Genomic DNA, 18,348 nt, shown 5'->3' on the forward strand with positions numbered 1-18,348 from the left:
ACGGCCGACAGGAGAACGGCACTCTCTGTCCGGCACGCTTGGAGTTGTTCTGTGCCAGGGACAAGTTGCTCCATTCATTTGGCAGCCAGTGTCCGTCAGCATGAATGGTCATTTTTTTTCCTTTACACTCCGCAAAACCTATACGGAAAACTCTCGGTTCTCGCCGGTTCACTGACTACGGCGAGAAACTGGACTGTTTGCGCAATGTGGGTGGGTGTAGTGTCGGTTTATTTCCAGTCCCGATGCAACCGACGGTCCCCGGAAGCCCACATTTTCCGGACTGTAATTAATGTGCTCATACATAAAAGAATAAAAGATGACATGCGGGGTCTATGATCTATTTGGCGAGTCTCTAACAAAAACAAACGGTTGATGCGGAAATTTTCAGTGGTAAGGTGGCCATTGGTTACTTCTCCCCCCCACCCCCTTTCCCAAAAGAACCATGGCTAGAAGCATAATAAAGCAATGTGCAGCTCCCGTGCAGTTTTGTTTCCTCAAAAATCACATTTTTCACTCACAGGCGGGTTTTGGCAGAGCGCTGCTCGCAACAAAAAATGAAAAAATGAGTAACGAGTTGGAACTGTTTCAAGAGAAACCTCAGGCAAAAGGATGGGATAAACTTCTTCAGATTAAAGAAAATTACAGCAGAATGTAGGTTAATTGAGTTTTTTCCGATGGAGATGTCTCCGAGCGCTGTTCCCGCCGTCCTCCGCTGCTTCGTTATTGGTCTCGTAAACTTTACTATCCCTGTTCGTTCGGTAAATTTTTCGGTGTATAAAGAATGAATAAGCGAACAGAACGTGTCCCCAAAGTTATGCACAGTTAATAAACTTTGATTAAATTAGTGTTCGTTCGTTTCGTGACGAATTTCATTGAGATGGCGCCACAGAACAGCGTTTCGGTTGGTAGCTGGGGAACGATTAGAAGAATGTTTAATAATGAACGTTGATGTGGATACGCTTCTGGAGGATAATTCTATTTAGTTGAAATAATATTCCAAATTTTAACAAAATGTAAATTTGTGTGAATGGTGATTTTCGGCCAATTTATTCCATTTCTCAAATGTTACTCAACCGTAAAATATTTAGTATAGATGAGAGCTGATTAACATGTAATCACACTTCAAGCGGTCATGGCCCTGAATCGGTGTCTATTGGCGTACAGTTACTTTGAAAAGTTTTACGTTCCAGCATCATGTTCATTTCAATTTTCTCAAAACAATACCAATAGCGATTTGTCATCGTAATGTCGCATGTTTCTACCACCCTCGGAACCGGCTGCTCCCCGTGCAACCGATGAAGATATTGTCTTTTCCGAGTAAGGCCACGTCGTTGGTTGGCAGCGCGCCAATGCCACGGACTGGCCCAGAAGCTAACGGAGAAACTTTCCGCCGACGTGTGAGCACAAGTTTAAATTTATGCAACAATAAAACAAAAATACAGCACAAATCAAAAAGATGCGCGATATGGAAATGGGTTGCTGTGATGGCTATGCTATAGTCATAGAGCGATGGGAGCGGGAAAGTTTATCTCCACCTGCTGTTTATGTTGCTAATTGAAAAATTATGAAGAAAAACTTTTCCGGCTTTGTTGTCTGCTGTTTCCATCGCTCAGTTTGAATGTGGTACTTTCGGAAGTGGCACACCCACATTTTCGGGGAACGGAAAGCAAGAAAATTGTCCCCGATTCGGTTGTTGTTTGCTTGCCGGTACACGGTTTTGGAGAGGGAATAATAATTCCTGTCAATTGTGAGGAAAACTTTTGCGGAACCACATTCTACCTGGCAATAATTGTTTTGGAGACGCGAACCGTCGCTAACTTGACATTACTAACTGGCGACTCTGTTGTTTCAGTAAACAACTGCTCGCCGGAAGGGGGTTGTACAGAAAACACGTTACACTACAATTTATATCCATATTGATTGTTGTAATAATACGATTCTCTGAATGTTGACGATATTTTCTGAATCGAGACTTTGGTGATCTTATTTTATGTTGCGTAAAAAACCTACATTTTTTTGGAAGCAGTTTGACGACAGTCTCCGCATATTTCTGTCCGATTTCTACGGGTCCAGGTTATTTGATGATGACAGTCTTTTTCGCCGAAAGAATCATTTCACCAAATGCCATTTCGCCGAAAGTGTCATTTCATCGAATCATGCAATTGCCTTAAAGTCGTTTTGAAATTGATTTCAAATAAAGAAAAATGAAAGCTGAACACTATCATTAGTGCCCAATAACATATGCGAAAGCTTTATACGATTGGGCTTCTAAAAAGAATCAAGATAATCTCGTTTTGTTATATGTCAAAAGAGAAATATGACGATAGCTCTGTAGAATGGAAAGATATTTGTCAACAAACAAAAATAATTCAAGGTACACAAAAATATCATTGCTTCATTCCAGTAACAGAAAACAAGATTGCTGCGAAAGAAACAGAAATGAGCTATTATTTATAAAACTTCAAAGAATAAAGCTTAATGGGCAGTTAAAGTCAAAGTCTATTATTATTAAGATATTGGTGCCGATGTGAAATAATAAAGTTGGTTTGCAAAACGACAATTGTTTTATTACCTTGCAACTTAAATACGAGGTCTGTTAAAAAAGTACCCGGAATTCTCATTTTTCTAAAAAAAATTTATTTATTCGTCTACATCTATATGGTCCTCTTCAAAGTAATCCCCCCTAGATATAATAAAAGTAAATTTGGATCGTCGTTTAACAGCTCCTGAGCGATGGTAATGCGTTTGTTTTTTTGATCAAAATTCAGCAGTTTTGGAACGAATTTTGCTGCCACTCGTTTCATGCCCAAAACATTCGAAAAAATATGATGGCATGAGCCAACTGATATGCCAACTTCATCAGCAACTTCTCTAATAGTGATTCGGCGATCATCCATAATCATTTTTTCCACTTTTCCCACATTTTCATCGATTATTGACGTGCTGGGTCGACCGGAGCGTTCGTCGTCTTCAACGTCTTCGCGGCCATCTTGGAAACGCTTATACCACTCGTAAACACTTGTTTTTTTTCATAGCAGACTCACCGTAGGCTCTCTGTAACATTTCGCACACTTGGTTACACTTTATTTCATTTTTCACGCTAAATTTAATACAAATTCTTTGACTCTTCAATTCTTCCATTGTTTAAACTAACAAAAATCGCCGAGCTCAAAAAACACGTCTACACCAGCTGCTACAAGACAGAATGTAAACAATGAATACAGCTGAAAATTTCACCATACATTAGGGACATATGTATCAACACAATAAAAAAAACTTTTGACCACCGGACTCTCCAGACGCGCGCAATTAAAAAATTCCGGGAACTTTTTGAAGCCTAAGATCGGGAATAAGAGTTTTGAGCCCAGTTTACAACATTTTTTACGGTTTTGTTTCGCCAGTTTAAGTGACACTTTACCCTATAACCTCTGAACCGGAAGTTGGATCCGGATGAAATCCATGAATTCGGTATGGGACCGTGAGACCTTTCATTTGAATCTAAGTTTGTGGAAATCGGTTCAGCCATCTCCGAGCAAACCTAGTGAGATTATTTAACACACACACACACACGCATACACACACACGCACACGCACATACACACACGGACATAGCTCAGCTCTGAGTCGAATGTTATATGACACTTGGCCCTTCGGGCCAATTTTTACTAGTCGGTTTATCAAGTGATTGCATTAAATTCCTATATGAGAAAGGCAAAAAATAGTATGGCTAAATAACTAAGAATTTTGAAAAATAAATGTTATTTTTTAGAAAGTTCAATTTATTATCTACAACTTTTGTTGAACATATATATTTTAGAAGCTATATCTTTCATATTACAATCATCAAAAATAATGTGGCTTTAAGCACATACGCCCTTTTCAAAAACTAGTCTTGAGTGAAAAAAATCTCTAGGCCAGTGAAAAATACTTCATTCATAATTCATATTTATTCATTATAACGAACACATATTCAAAGTTACATGCCGGAATTTTTCTAGCAAACCGCTAGATTTGAAAGCAATTCTATATTATTTTACCGATCGTAATTTTATAATATTTAAAAATTAGGCGATATCTTTGCTGTGTACGATATTTTCAATTGAATAATTTGGAACGATCCTTTTGGCAGAATGATTAAATGACCCGCTCCCATTTTCAAGCATGTTCAGCAGCAGAAATTTTGTAATCAAGGAAAAGACACTCTTACTTCATTAGAATGAAAAAAAATCAGCAGCTCTGTTCTTGCAAGGATCAAAAACAGATTCAAAGAAACCGATTTTGATATTATTTTTCCACGGATGTTTTTTACTCTCTTTAGATTCCGATTTATACAACTGTGAGTTACAATATAAGCGAAGCCTTGGCATTACATTCCTTTTGAGGAATTTGACCTTCTGGATTCAACAGATTTCGCAGCCGATTCTTAGTGAAAAGAGCTCATTGCATGATGCCACGATCCTACTGACACTAAGAATTCTTCCAGGCCTAGGCTCGAGCATACGACAACTGGCTTGTAAGATCAGCGCCCAATGCACTGAACCATCAACTCGGATGTGCTAAAAATTATTCTAAAGACTGTCCCAGAAAGTATGAACGCAATCAAAAACCGCTGCCATTTCGCAATGGATCAGAATCTGTCCATTTTTATGGCTGCGTCCTGTTGTTTACACTCTTCGCTAACCACTTGTGCAGTTGTTTATTCGTTTTCATTAGTTTGTTTCGAAATGCGTGCACTTTCAGCAGAACAACGTCGAAAAATTGTGTACAAATGGTGCACAGAACGCGAACTGTCACTGAGAAAGATACCAAAAATGGAAGAAGTAAGTGAAAAAGCCGTGCGAAATGCAATCAGGAAGTTCGGCGAGGATAAACCGAAACGGGTCGAAAAAAGGTCTTGCTAACCCTTAGTTGGAGAAACGTATACTGAAGGCGTTCGAGCAAAAGAAGGAGGTTTCAGTTCGGGATGTGACCAAAAAAGTGGGCACTTCGAAGTCAAATGTTCTTCGTGCTAAAGAACGTTTGAATCTTCGAACCTATAAGAAGCAGAAACAACCAAAACGTAATCCGAAACAAGAAGCATCGATCAGGCCGAGGGTTCGAAAGCTGTACAATACGATTCTTGCTGGAAATTCGAACTGCATAATCATGGACGACGAAACCTACGTGAAATTCGATTACAAATCCTTGCCGGGACCACAATATTATACGGTGCGAGAAGGGCAAGTGTTAAACCAGTCCGAGACATCGATTGAAGTCGAAAAAATTGGTAAGAAAGCTATGGTTTGGCAAGCAATTTGTAGCTGCGGTAAGATTTCGAAACCCTTCATTACAACTGCTTCAATGAACAGCGAAATATACATCAAGGAATGTTTACAAAAACGACTTCTACCCATAATTCGAAGCCACAAGGATCCTGTTGTCTTCTGGCCAGATCTTGCCTCTGGCCACTACTCGAAATCAACGGTAGAATGGTATACTACCCAAAAATGTCACTTTTGTCTCAAAAGACATGAATCCACCAAATTGCCTACAACTTCGACCAATTGAGGAATTTTGGGCACTAACGAAGGCACATCTTAGGAAACATGTCTCGGCAGCCGAAACCATTCAAAAGTTCGAAAAAGATTGGAAAAAAGTGTCAAAACTTGTCGCCAAGAAGTCTGTACGGAATTGAATGAGGAACGTTCGCTAGAAGGTGCGCCAGCTAGTCTACAATGGCTAAGTAGCAAATGTTGAGAATAATATTCTGTTGTTGAAGTTTAATATTTTCAATATATCGAATAAAATTTGAATATCTAACACTTGTGAATTATTTACAGCGAAATCGAAGTGCGTCCATATATTCTGGAACAGTCTTTAAGTTAATAAGACACATTAATACAGGGCACCGTCACAATTCTGTAAACAAAGAAATGGTAGCTTGCACAATTCACACAATCAAACACCTAATGAGTCATTCAGGGGTCTAATTTGGTGCTATGGTACATCACCGTTTTAAATTATGTTTACGTTTCGTCTTCGACTCATCAGTGCATAGCAGTTCAAAATTCAATACGAACTGCTATCCACTGATGATTCAAACACCTGATGAGATCGATTATCGTTATTTGGAAGCGTGAAAATTCACTATTTTTTATTAGTATTTTTGTTATCAGGTTATGTATCTAACTCACACGTTTTTTTTTCACTAGGCAGTGAAATGCGGGTGGGTAATGTCACAGACATAACCGAGATTACGTGAATACGAAATCATCATCGTTCAAGTTCTTTGATGATTAACACTGTTGAATGCATTTGATTCGAATTCGAAAGAACCTGGTCCTGTGTACCAGTAATTATATTCAGCTCAACAATTTCCAGAATCCAGATGCAGAACCCAGATCTAGAATTCAGTTTGGGAATTCAGTTATTTTATCCAATTAAGGAATTCAGTTGCAGATTTCTGGTTCAGAATTGATTTATAAAATCCACATTCCAGTTCCTAAATCTAATTTGAGAATCCAGAAGCAGAATACGGAATCAAAATCCCGATTTCAATTTTTTCAGAATGACAAAATCGATTGTTTTTTACAATTTGCATTTTCAAATGGTAATTTTTGAAAATTGTTAAAATAGAAACTAAAGTAGAAGCAAAATGCAACGTTTTGAAAGTTGAGGTTGATTCGAATCTCCCCACATTCCCTTGCCAGAATTCAATTCCAAAATTCAGTTCCAGATGCCAGGTTCATAAATCAGATCTAAAAATTTGTGCGGGATTTTTATAATCCGGGGTTGAAATTCAGTTTCAAATTCTAGTTCCAGAATCCAGATGCAGAATCCAGGCCTAACATTCATTACCAATATCACGATTTCAGTTCCAGAATCCAGTACCAGAATTCAGTTTTTGAGTTCAGTTGTTGAGTTCATTTCCGAAACTCAAATTTAGTTCCTGAATTTATTTCCGAAATATAGGTTTTAAATTAAGTTCAAGAATTTACATGAAGAATTCAGTTTTGTTGAATTCTTGATTTTAGCTCTTAAATCTAGTGCAGGTTATAACTCAGTTCTAAAATCTTGGTTTTATGTGCAGATTTCGGATCTTGAATTCAGTTCCAGAATGCAGGGCCGCAGAATTCAATTCTAGTTTGCAGTTCTTGGACTTAGGTTCATAATACTGGTGCAGAATTCCATTTCCAGGTTCCAGAAGAAAATCAATTTAAAAAGTCAGTTTCCAAATTCAGTTCCAGTTTAAAAATTCATATCCAAAATTCAATTTCAAAATTAATTTCAATAATCCAGGTAAACAATTCAATCCCAAAATTCAGTTTCACAGTCCAATTGCAATGTGTTTCCCATTTATGGGCTACTCAGGCCAAGGATGGGATTTCCAAATTCCACATACTCCATACCAAGTTTTTAATATAGATTTATCTACCCGGAAGTTGGAGTGTAATGCATTCAAAATCTTGTTTAAGTCGTTTTATATGATATATCAAATTCAGTAATGAAACCAAAGATTGTAACACATATGTATGTTAAATTTTAACACTAGTTAATTGAAACTGATGGTGTCTGCAATTCCGTCAAGCCCACAAATCATGGATGAGAGATGCAGAATCCAGGTCAAAATTATCAAAGTTCCGAATTCAATTTCAGAATTCCCTGTTAAAATATATGTCCTGCTCTCAGCTAGCTTTAGTTCAAAAATTCATTTCCAAAATCCAGAGCACAGTTTAATTCTAAAATTCAGCTCCAGAATTCAAGGTCGGAATCCAGGAGTAGATTTCAGTTTTAGATAACCCAGGGTCCAGGATTCAGTTGAAAAACTCAGTTCCGGAATTCTGTCTAAACTGAGTGTCTTTTACAAGCCAATATTTTATTATTTATTTGCTCTTATACAATACTTAGTTGGCAAAAATCACGCTACTGTTAGTTCATGTGTAGATGTGTTGAAAATCGGAGTTCTTTGATTTTCATATTAAAACATTTCGAGAATGACCACTTCTAGAAGGAACGTCACTATGAATTGGTCACTAATTTAATCATGAATCGACTTACAACGTCTAACATTTGGCGAAAGGGCGCTGGCAAAGTTGGAGGAAGATCCACGTGTTTTATTGAAAAATTGTGCTTAGCAACAAAGCTCATTTCTAGTTTTGAATGGATACGTCAACAAGAAAAATAACCGCATTTGTAGTGAAGACCAGCCAGAAGCATTGCAAGAGCTACCAATGAATTCCAAAAAAGTTACTGTTTGGTGTGGATTATGGCCCGGCTCCGATAAATATATCGTATCTAAACTATTTCTCTTTTTGATACTTGTTAGAAAATATTTTAACTACTCACGAGACCAGACTTATATCAACAATTGCTACGAAAACAAACTTTTGTTGTAAGCCTGATAGGGTTTGATGACCGGGGTGACACCATCAGGCCGTACTTCTTCAAAGGCGACGATGGTCGGAACGTTACTGTGAATGTCGATTGCTTATAATGGAAGAATTGGACATGCCTGACATGTGGTTTCAACAGAACAGTGCCACATCCCACACGGCACGCGAAACCATGACCAAATTGGGAGCCGCCTGCGGTGAACAGTTTATCTCACGTAACGGGTATGTCAATTGGCCACCTAGATCGTGTGATTCAACACCTTTGGACTATTTTTTGTGGAGTCATGCTAAGGCTCTTTTCAACAAGGATAAACCAGCAAGGAGTGACACACTGGAAGCAAATATTGAAGCATTTATTTGTGAAATACCGGTCGATATGTTGGAGAGAGTGTGCCAAAATCGGACCTTACGCACCATCCTAAGCGGATCAGCAGCCAATTCTTGCATGAAATCATCTTCTAACATTGAATTATTTTGATCGTTCTATCGATTCCAATAAAGATTTCATCAAATGTTTTGTGGCGGACGGGTATACCTAAGTCTCTAGCTGAAGGATTCAAAGAGAAGGAAATTCAAACATGCGACAGTGGCTGGCGCTTCATTGGAAGTAAAAAAATCTGGAAACGAGACTGGAGTGAGTATGACAAGAAACAGCGTACTCGACGGCTGCAAGAAAAACAAGCAGAAAAAGCAAACCTCAGACGGAAACATCGCAGTAAAAACAACACCTACACCAACAACAGCAAACACGACAACAACAACAACAACAACAATAACAACAACAACAACAACAACAACAACAACAGCAACAACAACAGCAGCAGCAGCAACAACAACAACAACAACAGCAACAACAACAACAGAAGCAGCTGCAGAAGCAGCAGCGACTTGGAATATGAGGAAGGGCCGGAATACAATAAAATTGACTTTGAAGAAGTCAAGTGTAGACTAAGTTTAATAAATTGGAGGAACATATGAGGAAATGTAGACGTCGAAGTAAACAAATTCTATCACATTATAAACAAAATATTAGCCGAAACTTTGCCTATGAAAAGAAGAAGGAAAAATCAGAACAGCAAATTACTTGTATGGTTCAATTCACAACTAAAACATTCGAAAAATAGGAAACAAAAAGCACACAAAACTTACAAACAAGAAAAAAGTAACGCTCATTTTCAAAATTACTTAAACCTATGCAATCAACTCAAAATAGCCATTAACACAACACACGAAGAATACAACCGCAAAATTGAAAACGAAAAAAAGACTTGCCCTAAGAACTTTTTTAACTACACAAAAACTAAACTAAAAAGCAACAATTTTCCATCTCAAATGCACCTCGACGAACATGTAGGGAAAAATAGTACAGAAATCTGCAATCACTTTGCAATTTTTTTCCAAGAAGTATACAGGGTCCTGCACTCGAAGTGTAACCAATTAAAAAGGCCATAAATTCAGTTTGGAAAATTACTTTTACTTAATTCAAAGTACAAAATGTGTAAAAATAATACAAAATTCAGAATCAATTCACTTTTGCTCGATATGACCACCTTTTGCCTTGACTTCATGACTTGAGAGAGCGAAGGAGTTGCTTCGTTTGGCCGAAAGCGGTCAATTTCCGAACATTGTATTTTCTGACGAGAAAATTTTTCCAATTGAGCAATTCGTAAACTCTCAAAACGATAGGGTTTACTTGACCGACCGTTCATACGAGAATTTGAGTCATCGATTGGGCACCAGGAGGCAGCACCCGCAACAGATAATGGTTTGGGCCGCTGTAACCGCAGATGGGCGCTCTCCAATCGTTTTCATCGAGCCTGGCGTCAAGATAAATGCGACATATTATCGGGAAAGTATTCTGGAGGTTGCTTTGAAGCCGTGGGCAGACAAACATTTCGGTGGCAGACCATGGACGTTTCAGCAGGACTCGGCACCGTCTCACAAAGCTCGAGTGAACCAAAAATGGCTGAAAAACAACGTTCCGAACTTCATCACGTCCCCACAATGGCTCTCGAATTCACCAGATGCGAATCCAATGGATTTTTCTCTTTGGGCCATTTTGGAGAGCAAAGTCCGAACTAAAAAATACACCAGTCTCGAGGCGCTGAAAAAAGTTATTGTCCGCGAGTGGGCCAAAATACCTGCAAGTCACATTCGGCCAAACGAAGCAACTCCTTCGCTCTCTCAAGTCATCAAGTCAAGGCAAAAGGTGGTCATATCGAGCAAAAGTGAATTGATTCTGAATTTTGTATTATTTTTACACATTTTGTACTTTGAATTAAGTAAAAGTAATTTTCCAAACTGAATTTATGGTCTTTTTAATTGGTTACACTTCGAGTGCCGGACCCTGTATACATCTTATTCAGAAACTGACCGTGACCGTGAATACTTCTCTTTCATACCTGCATTTTCCAACTCCATCTCTGTAAACTATCTATCAGAACATGACATTTCGACAGCACTGAAAAACTTAGACGCCTCAAAAGGGCCTGGACCTGACAGTATACCACCAATATTTTTAAAACTTCTTGCTGAAGAACTTACAATACCACTACAACTACTTTTTAACTTATCACTTAATAAATGTAAACATGGAAATCTTCCTTTCTTGTAAAGTAAAGCATGGAAATCTTCCTTTCTTGTATCAATATTTAAATCTGGTGCAAAATCTAACATTCGGAACTACCGTGGAATAGCCATTATCTCTTGAATTCCAAAATTATTTGAAAAAATTGTGAACGAAAAACTTTTTCAACAACTCAAGAACGTAATAACTAACAAGCAGCATGGCACCGACTTTAGTAAAGCTTTCGACCGTACTGACACATCATTATATCTATACAAACTACAAAAATATGACATAGAACATAGCCTTCTGGAGTGGCTTGAATCACACGTAACGAATCGTATATAAGTAGTTCGCTTCCAAAACATAAACTCTGAGCCAATTAATGGAACACCTGGCGTTCCCCAGGGCTTTCACCTAGGGCCTCTTCTTTTGATTTTAAATATAAACGACATTTAAATTATGGACGAGAACGGCTTCCCTGGGAAGCTGACAAGACTGACTAAGGCTACGATGGATGGTGTACAGTGTTGTGTCAGGATTGCGGGCGGTTTCTCGGAACCGTTCGAATCACGTAGGGGATTAAGACAAGGTGATGGGTTGTCCTGCCTGCTGTTCAACATCGCACTTGAAGGAGTTATGCGAAGAGCGCGGCTCAACATGCGGGGCACGATTTTCACGAAGTCCGGACAATTCGTGTTTCGCTGATGACGTGGATATAATCGGTAGAAACAAGGAGACGGTAGCAGATCTGTATACCCGACTAAAGCGCGAAGCGGCACGAGTAGGACTGAGGATAAATGTGTCTAAGACAAAGTACATGCTGGCTGGCGGAACTGAAAGCGATAGGCAACGTCTGGGCAGCAGTATTACGATCGACGGCGACGAGTTCGAGGTGGTTGACGAGTTCATCTATCTTGGCTCACTGGTGACTGCGGACAACGACACCAGCCGGGAGATCAGGAGGCGCATTATATCCGGAAGTCCTGCCTACTATGGACTCCACAAAACATTCAGATCCAGGAAACTTCACCCCCGCACGAAGTGCACCATGTACAAATCACTGATAAGACCGGTGGTTCTCTACGGGCACGAAACGTGGACAATGCTCGAGGGGGACCTGCAAGCACTCGAAGTCTTCGAAAGGAGGGTGCTGAGAACGATCTTCGGTGGTGTGCAGGAGAATGGAGTGTGGAGGAGAAGAATGAACCATGAACTAGAGCAACTCTACGGTGAGCCAAGTATCCGGAAAGTAGCCCAGGCTGGAAGGGTACTGGAAGGGTGGGCGGGACATGTCGTGAGAATGCCGGACAACAGCCCCACCAAGTTGGTGTTCACCTCTAATCCGGCAGGTACAAGACAAAGAGGAGCGCAGCGTGCACGGTGGCTGGACCAAGTGGAGCGAAACCTGGATAGTATCGGGCGCCGACGTGGTTGGAGGCAAGCAACCATGGATCGAGTTACATGGAGAAGAATTGTTGATCAGATAAAATCTTAAAAGATGTAATATCAGAAATATATATAAACGACATTTCCTTCATACTCAAAAATCGAAAAGTGCTTATATATGCAGACGAAATGAAACTCTTCATGGAAATTGAAAATATCAACGACGCTGTAATATTCCAAAACGAAATCAATCTATTACACATTTGGTGCTGCAAAAGTCTACTCCAACTCAATGTAAAAAAATATAACTCAATAACTTTCAGTAGGAAAAATGAAACTATATCTATAAACATACATCTAGGAAATCAACTTGTAGAAAAATGTAAAATTGTACGAGATTTAGGGGTAATCTTAGACTCCAAGCTCACTTTTGTGGAACACTACAATACCATAATCAATAAAGCAAATAGCATGCTGGGCTTTATTAAACGCTTTAGTCATAACTTTCAGGACCCATATACAATTAAAATATTATACAGTACATATGTCAGACATATTTTGGAATATTGCAGCCTAGTAGGGAATCCTTACAATATTATTCACGAAGAACGCATCGAATTTATTCAAAAACATTTCCTTTTATATGCACTTCGTAAATTAAACTGGACAGCATTTCCTCTACCATCATATGAAGCACACTGCATGCTCATCAATATTCAAACACTTAAAGAACGCCGCGACCTTGCAATGCTGTATTTTATCAGCGACATTATTTCTCAACGCATTCAATCACCTTCTTTATTATCGCAACTAAATTTTTATACACCTAGCCGTCAATTACGAACCAGGAAATTATTTTTAGAAAGAAACACTAGAACAAATTATGCAAAATATAGCCCAATCAATCGTATAATGCGCCACTACAATCAATATTGCGAACATCTTGACCTTTGTATGTCCAAAAATGAAATGAAATTCCAGCTTAGTCGTAGAAATAATGCGTAGTATCTAAGTAAACATTGTAAACCGTTTATATGTAGTCTACATTTGCTTGACGAAAATAAATAAATAAATAAATAAATAAATAGCGTGATGGGAAAGCCGGTGTCTTTCACGCAGCCCACTTGGTTTCGACTCTCAACCTCGCACATAGGGTCTGAAAGTTTTTCTTGTCCGAAAAAGTGAATGACTTAAGGTTAACGCCTCTACAATCGAAAAAAAATGTTTTGTGTTTTTTTTTTCAAAATAAAATTATATACCTCCTCAAAAAACACTCTTCACAAATTTTGTTCTAATGGTTTCAAATTAGTTGCCGTAACTTCTTCACGGATACAAATACATTGCCGGTACCATGATTAAGAAATCATGCAAATCATGAATCATTACTTCTCATGAGACCTTGTCTATTACTGATGATTCGATTTTCTTCAAATTTTTCAAGACAATAATTTTAAAGAGTTAACGGTGTCTGAGTTGCAACGTTTTGAAGAAAGTTCAGATAAAAAGTACGAACGTTTTCAAATCAGTGAGTCGAATTGGTCTCTCCATCAGTGCGAAACAAATCGTTTTCTATACTCTTGACGTATGTATTGTTTCAACTAAATCGGTCAAGTCGGTCCTGATTTGGCCACATTTCCTGATACGAATTTCTGAAGCTGCTCGACATATATTTGGTTACACCCAAAAAGTCTTTTCCGCTTCCCGGGAAATTTATTTTTCAAATTGGTAATGGAATTTACCCTTTCATTATCTAGCAGACTCAATCTCAACAATCATACAGTTCTCATCGGAAACCTACTTACCCGCATCATCTGCTTCATTTCGTCCTTCGGTATCAGGTTAACCTGAGCCGTCTCCCGTAGCCACCGCCTGAGCCAGTGACCGAGCCATACCAGGCCACAGTCGCACTGCAGCGGATTGTTGGAGATGTCCAGACCGCCGGATACACTGCGGGTTCCCACCGCATCCCAGGAGCTGGCATTCGGATAGAAGCTATCGGGCGCCAGCGCCACCAGCATGTTATCCGACAGATCTATGCTGAGCTTGGGGATGTACTTGAGCGCGTAGAAAATCCCCGGCGGCAGATCGTTCACCAGGGTGTTTCGTATCCGCAGCTTCAGGTCATGATTCCGGGCTAGTCCCAAGAAAGCCTTGTGGTGGATCGAAACCAGTCGCCGGCCGGTGATTTCCACCAGGTTTAGCTTGGTGATGGTGTGCATCTTGGCGGTGAACATGTCATCGCCGATGTGGTCTTCGAAAACGTTGACGTACAATTCCTGGAGGCCACGGAGCTTGGAGATCAGTTCGGAGAAATTGTGCTGTGCGTTGATGCGCAGTTTCTTCAGGCTGTGAAGTTTAATGAAGATGTCCGGGTTGGCTATTTTGATATCTTCGATGTACAGCTCCTCTAGCCTTCGTGTCGGTCCAAAGTCGTGGAAAGATATCTTGCGGATGGGATTACGAGAAATGTCAAGCACCCGCAGCGATTGGGGCATGTTTCGAAGCAGATTAGTGATGTTGTTGATTTTGTTATTATCGGCGTAGAATTCTCGTAGGTAGTAGAGCTCTTCCAAGGAATCGATTTCCTGTACGTGGTTGTGACTGATGTCCACGGAGACCAACTGGGGTAGAGCCAATGATGGTAACCGATAGAGTCCGGTTTGCTGGAGTTTGAGTTCGCGTAATCGAGGGACGTTCACGAAAAGTTCCTTAAAGTTGATCGTAATGAAAGGATTCCAACTGATATCCAGTATTGTCAAATTGTGAAGGTTAGCAAATGCACTCTCCGGAATTAGTTTGATTTGGTTGCTGGAAAGGTTCAGCTCCAGAAGAAACTGAGTGCTGGTGAACATGTACGAATCGAGAAACTCCAAAAAATTGTTACTGAATTGGATGGAACGCAAAGTGAATCCAATGTCGGCAAACGCAGTGGCTTGCCAAGCGGCAAACAGATTGTTGGACAGGTCCAAATATTCGATCCGGGTGTTGAGGAAAGCATCTCGCGGCACTGCCCGTAGGCGATTGTTGGCCAGCCGTAGTAAGCGCAACTTTTTCAATGGGGAAAATTGCTCAATTTGCAGCACTTCCAGTTTGTTGTTGCTCATGTCGAATTCCTGCAGATTCACCAGCCCGGCAAAGCTGCGTCTCCGTAATGACGATATATTGTTGTTGGCGAGATTGAGAATCTCCAGTATTTGCAAATCACCGAAGGCGTGATTTCCGAGCGTGCTGAAATTGTTCCAATTTAGATAGAGAATCCGCAGGGAGTATGCCAGTGCCCGGAAGGCGCCCGGGTCGTGTAACATATTATTGCTGGCGTCCAGTGAGTAAACGTACAGCAGCGAGTTAACGTCTCCATCGAAATTATCGATCGCATTGTTGCTAATATTCAGCCTCATGGGGGTGGTGGCGTTGGAGACGTGTTTGAACATTTTCAGCGAGAACGAACCCATCTCGTTGTGCATCAGGTCCACGCTGAGCAGGGCCGGCAGGAAGCTGAACGCACATTCGGTCACATTTTGGATGCCATTGAACGACAAGTCCACGTACGTCAGGTAGGGCAGGTCGTAAAAGCTGTTCTTCTCGATGGTTTTTATTTTATTCGACGACAAATTTATGATTTGTATCAGCTCCAGGTTATCGAACGTGCTGGTTTGCAGTGTTTCGATCAGGTTGAATGACAAATCAATTTCGACGAGATTTTTGTGTATGTCAGCCCGGAACACGGTGCGGGGTAGAGTCGTAATACGGTTGAATGCGAAATTCACGTACGTCAGTTGACCGAGCGGCGAAAGAGCTTCGTCCGGAATTATCTTTAGGTTGTTATTATCAAGCCCGAGCCACATCAGCTCCGTTAGCACACTGAGCGCATCCATCGGGTACTCTTCGCGGTAAATACCGAATGACAGCTCGAGAATCTTCAACGTACTCGATATGTTATCGAACACATTCGGATGCACATAGTGAATGTCATTGAAGCTTAAACTGATTTCTTTAATCGTATCCAATCCGTTGAAAGCACCATAATTTAGGCTGGTAATTTTATTGTTTCTCAACAGCAAGGTTTGCAAATTGGAACCCCAGCCAACAAAATCATTCTCTTCGATTTCGGATATTTTATTATAGCCCATATTCAGGTATGAAAGCTCGGTACAGTTGGCCAGTCCATCAACAGGAATCGAAGTGAAATTATTTCCACTCAGCGACAGCACCTTCAACGTTGCTGGCAGCCGACCTACTGACGTCAGTTCATTTGAAGTCAAATATAAATATCGCAGCTTGCCGAGGGTGCCAATTGCATTCGGAACCATCAGTAATCGATTGCGTTCCAAATCCAGATATTCCAAACTGTTCTCAAGTGTCGAAAACGCATCATCGTCCACCTGCTCGATGAAATTGAACGCCAGTACCATGTGTATGACCCCCAGATCTCGGAATGCCTCGGCCGGAATGGATCGGATATAATTTTTATCGAAGTTAATCGCCTTCACCCGAACCGTTCCGTTGAATAAACTGGACGGAAGTTCGTCTATCAAGTTCACACTTAAATCTAACTTCTCGAACTTTATTTTCACCACCCCAAGTTCCACCCCGGTTAACTTGGCAATCAAGTTATCCTTCAGCGACAGTATCCTCAAATCATGCAAGTGCTCCAGCACACCCGCCGGAAACTGGCCGAGAATGTTCTTCGACAGGTCGATCGTGACCAGTGACTTCGGAAAGGTATTCGGGCTGATGTGGGCGATCCGGTTTGAGCTGATATCTAGCCAGACTAACTTTTTCAGCTTGGCAAACGGTTTCGTCTGCAGTTGCAGCGGTGGCGAAGGCTGGTGCTGCTTGGCGTTGATGATCGAAGACGAAGCCTGAAACGTGGGCACCGTGTGGTTGGATCGTTTGTCTTCGTGCGTGAAGAACGACACCTCGGTGATCGAGTTACCGGAGATGTGCAAACTGCGCAACGAATCCGCCAGACCGCCCCAGTTGCCGTCCAGATGGTGAATGTTGTTCCTGCGATGAAAAGGATAAAGAGAATAGGATAATGTTCACATTAGTAATTGGTTATAGTTTTGCGAAACATGAATGCTGTCCGGAAATATTTTTGATCGTGAATAATTTTCAAATTTTTTTTAATGATATTTTTATTCAGGCCTATTTGCGTACAAGTTTTACGTGGCCAATTGAGCCGATTTTTTAAATAATTTTTTTTTTGAGTTGGATCTCGTTGTCACCCTTTTTCTAGGAGGAGAGGAGCTTCCATTTCCCTTCTGCGAGGATTGTGGGGCACTTCGTTAGTGGTTCGTCTCGTCATCCATTGCCGTGGTATTGTTGTTGATTTCGTTGCTAGTTGCTGTAGATGCGCCTTGTTGTACATTGTTTGCAGTTGCTGGTTGGTTGGATGGTAAGCTGTTAACTGCAGCTGGTGTACATTGTTCTATAGGGGTTACGTTGGATGGTTTCGTTGAAGGGGATACTTCCCTGTTGTTGGTGACTGTCACAGGTGTACTGGGATTGCTTGGGGTTGATGTGAAGCAAGCACCGTTGTCCTTTGGTGTAGTTGTCTGCTTGTCCACTTTATCACATGGCTTACCGTAGTGAACAGCTTTTTGGCAATATTGACATGTGGCCATCTGATTGTCATAGGTAACAAGTGATTTGCACGAAATTCTTGTATATTGACCGAAAGTCACATAAGAATGTATAGGCCTCTTCAAGTGCATGCGTAGCAAACGTACGTCTTTAGAATACCAGGGAAAAAACTCTTCCACTTTTCTTTTTCGATAGAGAGAATCTCTCCGTATTGGGACATGGTTTTGCGAATATAAGAACCGTTGACGCTTGAGGGAAGATCATGCACACGCACTTCTATAGCACTATCTTCCATATATACTGGAATTTTGTCTTTAATGTTCTCGTGCTCCAGATAGTGCACATTGTTATTGTCTTTTTCGAATTGAATAGCATCCAACTCTTTATAGAACTGGATGTAAACAACATTATTTGTCTTATTGCATTGAAGTAAAT

General features: G+C 40.4%; 1 protein-coding gene across 2 annotated transcripts in view; it reads right to left on the reverse strand.

The window, feature by feature from the left end:
• LOC131429857 (chaoptin) overlaps window positions 1-18,348 on the reverse strand; it is a 646,073-nt gene that overhangs the window by 175,878 nt on the left and 451,847 nt on the right. For both annotated transcript variants that reach the window (XR_009229463.1, XM_058594269.1), the window contains exon 5: window positions 14,130-17,334. Coding sequence is in view for 1 of the 2 variants with exons in the window: in XM_058594269.1 (XP_058450252.1) it covers window positions 14,130-17,334 (3,205 nt within the window). In the remaining variant the exon portion in view is untranslated. The remainder of the gene's footprint in view (window positions 1-14,129; window positions 17,335-18,348) is intronic.

Source organism: Malaya genurostris, chromosome 2 (assembly GCF_030247185.1).
Source record: "Malaya genurostris strain Urasoe2022 chromosome 2, Malgen_1.1, whole genome shotgun sequence".
Classification (NCBI taxonomy): Eukaryota; Metazoa; Arthropoda; class Insecta; order Diptera; family Culicidae; genus Malaya; species Malaya genurostris.